This window comes from Cyprinodon tularosa, unplaced genomic scaffold (genome assembly GCF_016077235.1).
Source record: "Cyprinodon tularosa strain WSP-4 unplaced genomic scaffold, ASM1607723v1 ctg236, whole genome shotgun sequence".
Taxonomy (NCBI): domain Eukaryota; kingdom Metazoa; phylum Chordata; class Actinopteri; order Cyprinodontiformes; family Cyprinodontidae; genus Cyprinodon; species Cyprinodon tularosa.
The window spans coordinates 370,651-382,332 of NW_024038883.1; the positions used below are offsets into that span (position 1 = coordinate 370,651).

Consider the following 11,682-nt stretch of genomic DNA (forward strand, 5'->3'; position numbering starts at 1 on the left):
ATTAATGGGATTACTTACTCCTGTTGAACTAGTTGCTCTGTAGCTGGGGGGGGGGGGGTGTCTAACTGTTTAATATATGTATTAGTGTTTCTGAAAAAAGGAAAAACAACATGTTTCTCTGTAAAACGAGAGAACTTTCTGGAAGCTGGTTTGTAGCAGGTGTCATTAGGTCCACTGATCGCTCCAGGCGGCCATCGTTAGGACCAGGCTGGAGGCTGGAGGTCTGTCTGCGTAAAGCGGCTCCATTTTCCTAATCTATGGTCCAGTTATTGGACCCTAAAAAATAAAACATATTTTCTTACTTTGTATGGAGGCTATTTTGTCTAATTATTGTTGAAATTGAAGAAAAATCTTCATGAATGAAACTTTGAAAAACGCCAGAGAAGAAACTCTTTGTTTTCTCAGAAGTTTTTTTGTTTTTTATTGATTTTATTTAGATGTAATTTTTTCACATCCTCTTCACCTCAGAGGGCGGGGCTTTCCTCTGATGTAAACAGCCTAATGTTAACACTTTTTTCTAATATCCATCCATTTTCTTCCTCTTTATCCGGGGTCGGGTTGCAGAGGCAGCAGTCTAGGCGGAGATGCTCAGACTTCCTCATCCACACCCACCTCCTCCACCTTTAGCTGCCCCCCCCCCCCCCCCGAGGCGTCACCAGGCCAGCTCAGAGACATCGTCCCTCCAGCGTGTCCACCAGGCCTCCTCCCAATGGGACATGCCTGGAAAACCTCCTGAGGGAGGCGACCAGGAGGAACAGATTCCTGAGCCTCCTCAGCTGGCTCCTTTCGACATGAAGGAGCAATGACTCTACCGTGTGCCTCATGGCGTCCTCTAGAGGGTGCTCTGGGGGTATGGGGTCCAGAGCCCTCCGTTAAGGGCTGTCCTCTCTCTGTAGGGCCGCAGCAGGAGCTTGGTTCGCATCACCAGCAGTAAGTCAGACCTGTTCCCAGTGCATGGTGGTCTCAGCCACGGCTGGCCTTTGTCACTGGATCTGTTCATCACATCTATGGACAGAATTTCTAGGTGCAGCGAGGGACTGGAGGACGTCTGGTTTGGGAACCTCAGGATATCGTCTCTGCTGTTTGCAGATGATGTTGTCCTCATCAAACCAGGACCGTTGGCGTGCACCGAGGGCAGCCGGTATGAGGATCAGCACCTCCTAATCCCAGACCACGGTTCTCCAACGGAGAAAGGTGGACTCCCCTCTTCCACCTCCTCGTCTCAAAGGGGGATTCAAGAGACCTTTTTCACGACAACCGGAAGCTGCGTCTGAAAGGGCTGGAGCACTTCCTGTTTTACTCTGAAAAATGTCTCTCCTCCGGTGCTTTTCGTCACCCTTACTTAGTTTGCCAACACTTTCTTTCGCGGATGCGGAGGAAATCGCTGCGGCGAATCCCCCCACCAAAAATCTGTGAAAGGATACAAGTTCTTCCACGAAGAATATATCCACAGCTATCAAGGTAAGAAAAGACGTAGCTTAGTGAGCTAACCGCTAGCTGCAAGATATGAGCTACACAAACATCGTAATGAAGCCTAACTTAGCATCTAAATTATGTGGAATATTGGAAACGGACATAGTTTAAACTTTTCAGTTATATTTTAACATTCTGAAATTTGTTTGCCACTATAGTTTGTGAAAAACAGCATGCTAGAATGTTATGTTAGTTCTGAGATTCTAGATGATGCTTGATGTTGAAACTATGCTTTACTTCTGCATGCCTGTAGTGTCAAATATTGTCGAGGGACAGGTAGTTGTCAGAGCTAGATGCTTCAGATCCATGAAGAAAAATGAGGAACCGCACAAGCTGCAGGTTTGAAACAGTCAGAAAGCCGGTTGGCTCTTGTTCGTTGGTTCGGGTTCCTGTTCATGTTTGACGGCTGAAGAACTTTCACGTACGACTTCTGGACTACTTAGAGCTTATTCTAACATTTTCCTGTTCAGTTGTTACTATTTGTTTTATGTTTCAGTTGCGGTTGCAACATAATCTTTGGGAATGCATGATAGGACAGATATGGCTGTTTTCTTGCCCCACATGAACAACCAGGTACAGAACAAAAACAACTGCGCCGAGACTGAGCCATTTTCTTAGACTTTTATGCTAACGCTATAGCCACCGGAAGTTGTCAAACCCCACATCCGCTTTAAAACCCGGAAGTGTGAAAAAGGTCTAGTATCTTGGGGTTGTTATTTTAGTTTTTTTTTAATGTAGAATCTCTAGCCTGGTCCTACTGTTCCATCGCAGCTAAACAGACTTAGTGGAACTTATTATTTTTAATAACATTTTAAATAACTTTTCATATTCTGTCCAAATCTAAATTGTTGTAATGCGTGTTGCACAGAGACAATCTGCCCTCCCTGCCTCATTAGAGCCTCGTGGAAACTAAAGGGATTGCAGATTAAAGAGTCAGATTCAGCCAGTTTGATCTGGCCTTCATGGACGGTGGAGTTAGAGATTATTTTTCTGTGCATTATTCTAAAAAAAGAGCCCAAAAATGCTGGGATCAAGGAAGGAAAATATTTCCACATAAACATACCGATCAATTGTTTTATGTTAAAAGTTGGAATCATTTCAGTAGTTTGATTGTTTTCTTTAGAAGTGATGTTGGTGAAGCTGATGGTTCCTGGAAAGGAGTCAGGATCAGAGCGAAGCAGTGAAAACTGGATGCTGAGGAGTTCAGGCTGCTAAAATCCCACCTTGTGTCTGATGGGATCGGATGCTGATCATGGAGCTGATCCAGTCGGGGGAGATCTTTGACACCAGGGAGTACAGCACCTCCAGGCTGGTGGCGTCCACCACCAGGATCTCTGGGTAGTGGCCGTTACAGAGCAGGCGCCCCTCCTTCTGAGTGCCGATGGTGAACTGGTAGAACTGAACCACAGAGGGAGAGACACAAAAAACATGAAAACCTTCTATTCCTCAGATGTTTTAATCTACGGAAGAGGAAAGAATTCTGACTTTAATCCCAGAATTCTGACTTTAATCTCAGAATTCTGACTTTTTTTCCCCTCAGAATTCTGACTTTAATCTCAGAATTCTGACTTTAATCTCAGAATTCTGACTTTTTTTCCCCTCAGAATTCTGACTTTAATCTCAGAATTCTGACTTTAATCTCAGAATTCTGACTTTAATCTCAGAATTCAGACTTTTTTTTCCCTCAGAATTCTGACTTTAATCTCAGAATTCTGACTTTTTTTCCCCTCAGAATTCTGACTTTAATCTCAGAATTCTGACTTTAATCTCAGAATTCTGACTTTAATCTCAGAATTCTGACTTTAATCTCAGAATTCTGACTTTAATCTCAGAATTCTGACTTTAATCTCAGAATTCTGACTTTTTTTTCCCTCAGAATTCTGACTTTAATCTCAGAATTGTGGATCTTAATGTAGATGGGCACCATGAAGGCAGAGATGTCGAGCTCTCAGCTTCACTGACAAAGATGTGAGTTGTTTGAGGTGGCCAGTGACACATTGGTGGAAAATGAGGGAATTAGGCAACTTTTTACGTGCCTGAGGGGTCCCCTCATTAGTGGAGGAGCAGGAGGTCATTAAAACAAGAGAGCTAGTCTCTAAAACAGACATGGCTATGGCTTGATGCTAACATGTTTGTTAGCTGTCAGAATTAAGTCAGAATTCTGACTTTAATCTCAGAATTCTGACTTTTTTCCCAAACTAAACTGAAATAAAATTTAAAAATCAGTTAACTTTTTTTCCCCACTGGCCCTAATCCTCTTCCGTATTAATCCCTTCATGGTTTACAGCCTGATTCTGATTTTCCTTCCTCTCTGACGCTGCCTGTAGCTGTTTGCACGTCTTGACATCAACACCACCTGATTCTCCAGAGAGGGATCCAGTTTGGATCATCCAAGCGGCCGGACTGGACGGTACTTCCACAGATCTAACAGGGCACAGAGCGGCGGCTGGCCGGGGCTACGGCAGACCATTTTAACACTTAATAAAAGCATGCTCCTCTGATGTTTCATTTGTAGATCGCTACAATAGGATTGTTCCTGGTCTAAACGATATCCCTAAAAGACAGAACTATAATTATAGATTTCCTAAATCACATTTTTAAAAATGGAATCTGAATTTAAGGATATTAAAAAAATTAAACTCTACTAGTAAAAATCAAGTTTCAGATACCTAGAAATCTTCATCATTTTAAGACATTTATCAGCTTAAATAATAAATATTTTTATCTGACATTTCCTTCAGGTCAGAATGAAAGTAGAAATAGAAAACAACATTCTTCCTCTCTACACTCAATATTCCTAATATCTAAAAAGGAATCCAGACAGGGATGAACTCTAATATCAGATCTCTATTATAGACATAACGACCATTAGAATAAAACATTCTAGATATCCAATTATTAAAAACTAGATTTCTATGAGTAGAAATGTCATTACAGATATCCTAGTTAAACTGGAATATTAGATAAATAATAATTTGCCCTTACAGAATGTAATTATAGATACAAACGTAATTAGATCAACTTTCAACAGAACGATAATGATTATGACTAGTAACAAGAGGACTAGTTTTTCCTCTCCACTGTCGCTACAAGCATGCTTAGTGTGAGGGATTGCTGAAGAGTCAATGAGTCGATGCAATCAGCTGGTTTTCCTTAGATAGAAAACTTTGAATCAATCTGACTGGATGATCTGGTGAACTGGAAAGTGACCTGAGATGACATGATGTGAATTAGAGCTATAGAAATAAACTGAATAGAAATTAAATTGGCATGGAGATCTGAAATTCATTTTTAGATATCTAGAAAGTTTATTTTAGATACGAAGAATCTAATTTCCGATGTCTGAAATGTTCCTTTTGACTAGCCTGAAACCGATCACACCTAGCACAGATCCTCACCTCCTATTGGCCGTCCACGATACTACAGCTCCCAAGGCGGGAATTAGGCAAACATTCAGGAACTCATGTTTGTTTATATTGGCGATATTTCGTTTTTTGCGAAATGTTAAGCGAAGAAGGCATCCTTCTCGGTCTCTGCATCATCCCAGGTCGCACCAAACTCTTTTGATGCCATTTATTGTTCATAGGCAGAGAAGTTTTAGTTGTAAACAGGTAAAACGATCTGTGAATTGCAAAGTCCGACACGGCAGAAAACACGCAAAATGATTCAGCTGACGGTAAACAGGAGATGACGCGGTCTGCTAATGTTCTTTAGCCTCATTTCCACTGCCCTCTATAAACCGATCCATGCTGAGTTTAGTTCCTTACGACCGTTTACACGTCACGCTGGTGCGGTTCCTCGCCTCGTAGTGGCGATCTACGGTACTACTGCTCTCTAGAGGTAAACCAACAAACCAAAATGGCGGAGCCCGTAACATTTAGGAGGTTTTATTGAGAGTCAGGTGAAGAAGGCAGCCTTTGGTGAATTTCCTTGACAGAGCCGGGTTTTAGGAAGTGGATACGATAAATTATGGTCTAATCAGGGCTTCCAGACGCAGGAAACAACGACAGACTTTGAGGTTCATCCCACTGCTTAGCAGAATCATCACTGGAAATCGTGCGGCGCGGTAGGGAAGCTGGGATTTTTATGAATGTCTGAAGCTTCCTGATTACGGAGGCTGACGGTAGGAGATGAGGCGGTGTGGTTATGCGCTCTTTGTTATCAGAGAACCGAGCTAGAAGTGATGAACTAGTACCAGTTCAGCGTGGTTCGGTTGTGTCTGGCGCGGTCCGTTCAGTTTTGCCATTTGCATTCAGCAGTTATCTGACCAATCTGGGCACGGTTTCTAAATGGTAATGGAAATGGGTAAAAGAACCAGATTTCAGAAATCTGAGATACTCAGTCAAGATAATAAATGTCAACACAGCTTGCCATAGCCGTCTGTGAGTGACGTGAGGTAGGATGACCAACAGGCTTCTTTAACAGCCACCTACAAACCTGTTCAGATCATTTCTTATTTCATCCTCTCAGCATCATCTTCTCTTTGTTCCATTCTGACTGAATCGTCTCGGCTGCACTTCTTCACGCTACATCAAAACATCAACCTCTCCCTGATTGGTTCCCACGACGGCATTTCGCAGGAAATACCCATCCTTTCAGCTCCGCTCCGTCTGTGTGGCATCGCTATCTGTTCTGGGAGACGTGACCACGTTAAAGCTATATCTTTTAGCCCTATATGTGACCATTCATGGTAGCCCTCCAACAGACCCACCGGGCTCAGCTCTGGAGCCCCGCCCCCTCCTCTAACGGCCCCCACTTCTTTGGCATGTTTCCACATGACGATCAGGGACTCCTGGTCTTACCTGAATGCCAGTGTGAGCGCAGGCCAGCTTGGTGAACTCGATGCAGCGTCCGTCGTTCACATCCCACAGACACATCTCCCTAGAAACACAGAAACACGCCGTCAGGCGGACATTTTGGAACAGAACACAGACCGCAGTGAGGACGTCAGGAAACCTACCCGCTCTCTGAAGCGCTGACCATGTACTGCTTGTCGCTGCTGTTACTGGCTTTAGACAGACAGGTGATGGAGGAGGTGTGACCGAACAGCATCGCTCTGGGACAGATCTGGAGAGGAGGAGTAGAAAAAATAAGAGGAAAGAATAGAGAAAAAGAAATAAAAAAGAAAGAGGAACTTAAAAAATGTATCTTCTTTTACTTATTAAAGGAAAAGTCGCTCATATTCAGAATTCAAACTTCTGAAAGTTCTTTAAATCTGAAATGATTCCATCCTGTTCAATAAATGATCAGTGTTTTTAATTCAGAGTAATTTTCATGTGAATGTGCTTTACTGGAGGCATCCATGTTTGTCAAAGAACACTACTGCCACCTACTGGTTAGTGACGTCACGGTGCGGTATCGGCTGTTGATCAAGTCCCAGTGCTGTATCTGGTGTTTGTCACAACGCGCTATTATCCAAGTCATCTTGAAAACATTCTTCTTCCAAATGTTGGCTACATATTACGGGTTTTTTCTCTGGCCAGAAGTTCGATGGCAAATCCTCCCTCTTCAAGTTGGCGATCCAACGACCAACCCGTCCGTGGAGGATCAGGAATCAGAAAGGTGGAATAACTCTTTTTTTTCACTTTTACCCGATGTATTCCAGCATCCAGCTGCCATGCACGTGGGCATTGTCAGTTTCACTATAGCTCTGGTGAATTTCAATGGTGAAGTCCTCTGGAAACCTTCAATAATTGTTGTTGATTGCAGATGTGTCTAGTAGTTCCCATTGATTTAGCTTGGAAAGCGGGGAGAATGGCGCTAGGCTTATTATTACTATATTTGGGCGAAAATGGCCGCTCCCAGACTCAGTTATCGCGACGATAAATATCTTTTTTTTTTTATTTATTTTTTTTATGATTAACACTAAATTAATTAAATCATTCAAGATCCATTGATTATTCCTTGCTAACCGGACTTTTCCTTTAACGCTTTTATCTCTACAGAGGTTCAGATGTTTCCTTCGTCCTGATTGGTCGAGCCTTCAGTACTTTTTTCAACATATTTTTTTGACTTTCATGTTATTTTATTACTGTGTGTAAAGCATCATTCTTATGTTTCCTGACTGTAAAACAAATCAACCCTTTGGTGTTAATAAAGTTAAAACAGGAAATTAAAAAGACATACAAATCTATAAAAATATAAACAAAAACAAATCTGGGAAAAAAATTATTAAATAAAAAAAGTTATTGTAAAAAAAAAAAAAGGGAGCAAACGAAAATAGCAAATTTTAAAAGTATTACAAAAGATACAATAGAAAAGCTAAGGAAAATAAAAAGATATGAAAAAAAGAGCAAAAAGAATCTTAAAAACCCAAAAATGTAAAGAAAATCAGAGGAGAAAGGGAACGACAGATGAAGCTCACACCCTCATCATCATCATCATCATCATGGTTCCCACCTGGAGCTCCGGCGTCATGTCCCACAGACAGATCTGTCCGTCATGGCAGCCCGTGATGATGGTGCTGAAGTCGTCCATCACCAGCAGGCTGCTGATGCAGTGGGTGGGAGCCGTGCGCCCCCACAGCACGATGGGCAAGACCAGGTTGTTCCCCGACATGATGCTGGCGTATCTGGATGCAGAAACAAACAAAGAGATGGTGGATCGCATCGCCAGCGCTGCCTCTAACTCAGGAACCCATGACCAGGTAGAAGGAGGACAGATTCCACGATCAATCTGCCACGCTCTGATTAATCAGGTGCTTTGATTGAATCTCTACAGACTTTAGATCAGACTCTATCTGACCGCTTTGACTCGTCCTGAGCTCCAAATCTCTGCTACCTGCTTTAAATCTAAATGTTCCCACCGCAACTCTGCATAGTGAGCACCAAAGATATTTACCTTAGATAGCTCAGCGGCTTCTGCTGTGAAAATCATCTAAGACTGAGAGAAAGTCACATTTTCCCATTTGTTAAAAAGAGAGATCATATCTCGCCTATCCTGGCTTCTCTTCATTGGCTTCCTGTTAAATCCAGAATAGAATTTAAAATCCTCCTTCTCACATATAAAGCCTTAAATGGCCAAGCTCCATCTGATATCAGAGATCTGATTGTTCCTTATGTTCCTAACAGAGCACTTCACTCTCAATCTGCAGGTTTACTAGTGGTTCCTAGAACTTCTAAAAGTAGAATGGGAGGCAGATCTTTTAGTTCTCAGGCTCCTCTCCTGTGGAACCAACTCTATAGTTCTGCTGCTAAAGGCTTAGACTGCTGGAGGACATAGGGACCCCTTTTTCATCATTCTGCTTCATTCTATCTCTATTCTCCCACTCTGCAGAATCTGTTAGTTCAATCTCTAACGTTCTGCTCTCTCTGCTTTTTCTCATAGTAGCTTCATCTGGTCTGTTCCTGTTTGGCTGTGACTCCATCCTGGAGAGAAATATCAGCTGTGCTGCTGCCATCAACACCTTTGTTTCTAGATGTTGGAGCTTGGCCTGTTTTCCAGTGTAGTCCTGTTTCTCTGACTGTGACTAACTGGATGTGCTCTCTTCATCCTCTGACATGGGAGCTGGCTCGGAGCTCGTCTGCCTGGCTGTGTGTTTCCTGGACGGGGCCGCCTGTGGAGCTGGTTGACAGTTGCCTTTTGTATCTATGCTTCTTTTTCTATGTCTGCTTCTGTCTCCTTGAACCCCAGTCGGCCTCAGCAGATGGCCGCTCACACTGAGCCTGGTTCTGCTGGAGGTTTCTTCCTGTTCAAAGGGAGTTTTTCCTCTCCACTGTCGCTACAAGCATGCTTAGTGTGAGGGATTGCTGAAGAGTCAATGAGTCGATGCAATCAGCTGGTTTTCCTTAGATAGAAAACTTTGAATCAATCTGACTGGATGATCTGGTGAACTGGAAAGTGACCTGAGATGACATGATGTGAATTGGAGCTATAGAAATACACTGAATAGAATTGAAATTCATCTCTCACAGTTGTATTTATACCAAAACCTGCATCTCTCTATGAATCCAACATCTGTGTTTATAATCCAGATATCATGATGACAGCATCACTAACTACATGGTCTCTGTACGAGGGCTGCAAATAACGATTATTTTGCACATTGATTAATCTGTTGATTATTTTTTCCATGAATTGATTAATAATCAGACAGCAAAAGGTTCCTTAAAGATTTTTATTAAATTAAAGCAGGTGAAACTAAAACTGGATTATAGAGCAGATTGACAGACAGAGATGTTTTTTATGTTTAACGCCAAATGTTTACATATTTTTATAATCTTGGTATAATTCCTGCTCTAAGTGAGTCTCTGTCCGCTAAAGGCAGGTTTTAGTCTCTATGCTCCAGTTTACAATTAATCGATTACTAAATTAGTTTATAGACGATTATTTCAATAAGCGATTAATTTGATTCATCCGATTAATTATTTCAGCCATACTCTGTACTAAAATAAAGAGCCTGCTATTTACTCTATGACGAAATCAGCATTTAATTCAACCCTGACTTAATCTGGAGCGAGATTTCACTGCTAATCCAGCCTCAGATCAAAGGAATAAATGGATTATTGCTGTTTGGGAGGAATAAGAAGCTGAACCATGAGATGTTTCATCTGGTTCAGTTCTGCAGCATCAGAGACTGATCAAAAACATCAAATATACCGAAGAAACTCAGACATCAGCGGTTTCTGTGTTTCACTAATGAGGACTGGGTGTCTGCAGAAACCATCACCGAGCTGCAACATCGCAGCTAATCTCAATAATCCAACTCTCAGGTCATTCGGTCAGAATTTACGGCAGGAAATTAGCTTAAAGACAGATTAACAGGCGTTAATTATTTGGGAAATAAAAACATTAAACCGAGTAGCTAGCTGTTCCCATTATCGGACATCAGCATCGCTAACAGCTAACGGCTAAAAACACGCGCAGACAGAAAGTGTTCGGACCTACCGGAATCTGACGTCCTACTGGGACATCTCCGACAAAATGGGAGATTTTAACAAAAACGGACAATCTAAAGCAAACCGAGCGATATTTCTGCGCCGCTTCTGTTAGCAAACAGACAGGAGAGGTCAGCTGATCACTCACTTCCGGTTCCTTTCACAATAAAATCCTACTCCTGTCACTTAGTTCTTCTTCTTCTTCTTCTTTTCTATCATGGCGGATGGCAAGCAACTTTAAGGTGCATACCGCCACCTACTGTTCATGAGTGTGTAGCAACATTGTTTTACATCTATTAAATTCTATTTTTTAATTTTGTATTCTGAAGATAAATAAATACTGCTTTCCTTAATCTATAAATATCCTTTGTATTTCCTTTATTTCCCAATAATCCTTTAAGACTCCATTCTTGGCCTGTCCTTTCAACTACTCTAATCTAACATTTAATTAATTGTTTATCGCTATATTTATTGATTTAATTGTGGCACTTTATATTAGTAACGTGGTTTTAATTAATGAATGACACATTTATTTATTTAATTCCACATTTATTTAATTATTAACACATTTAATTATTTATTTAATACTGTATTTATTTATTTAATTTTGGCACTTTTTATCCTTCATACATGCGCTGATACCCAACCGAACCAAATATCAATGCCACCCCTGTATAATCTAAATAAACTGTGCTGAATTTCTAATACTAAATCTTTCCTATTATTTCCTCCTCCCTGAATACTTTCTAAAACTGCTTTGGAATCCATACATACCACCACCCTGTCTGGTCTGACTTCCTCCACCCATTGGAAACTCAGTATAACTGCCACCATCTCTGCTGTGAAAACAGATAGTTGATCTGAAATTCTTTTAGAAATGTGTATTTTGAACTCTGGTACATATATTCCTAATCCCACACACCCTTTTAAATTCTTAGAACCATCTGAATATATTTTAAGGTAATTATAATATGAGTTTCTTAAATATATATATCAGTCTTTATCCCTATTTCGTTTAAATTCCAATCATTTTTAATTTTAATAAGTCTCATGTCTACAGTTATCTCAGGAAATAGCCATGGAGGGATAACACTGATTGGATTAAACTGTGCTACTTCCTTATCCTCTAATCCAAACTCTTTAATCAATTTGCTTATAACCCATCCAAATCAATTATTATGGAACTTAGAATATTCCCAACAAGTTTGTAGAATTGTTGAAGTTACATTTTCATCCATACTACTTTTAATTTTCATCTAATATATTGAACCTAATTTCATTCTTCACATTTCCAGTGGAGTTTCTCCAGTCTCGACTAAAAGAGCGTTGATAG

At 41.1% G+C, this 11,682-nt stretch overlaps 1 protein-coding gene across 2 annotated transcripts in view; it reads right to left on the reverse strand.

The window, feature by feature from the left end:
* LOC119784891 (WD repeat-containing protein 7) overlaps window positions 1-10,515 on the reverse strand; it is a 152,084-nt gene extending 141,569 nt beyond the window's left edge. For both annotated transcript variants that reach the window (XM_038287157.1, XM_038287156.1), the window contains exons 1-5: window positions 10,360-10,515; window positions 7,873-8,044; window positions 6,434-6,540; window positions 6,276-6,354; window positions 2,697-2,871 (exon numbers count right to left, since the gene is read on the reverse strand). In XM_038287157.1, coding sequence (XP_038143085.1) covers window positions 2,697-2,871; window positions 6,276-6,354; window positions 6,434-6,540; window positions 7,873-8,031 — 520 coding nt within the window. In that variant the 5' untranslated portion in view covers window positions 8,032-8,044; window positions 10,360-10,515. The remainder of the gene's footprint in view (window positions 1-2,696; window positions 2,872-6,275; window positions 6,355-6,433; window positions 6,541-7,872; window positions 8,045-10,359) is intronic.
* Between the last annotated feature and the right edge of the window lie 1,167 nt (window positions 10,516-11,682).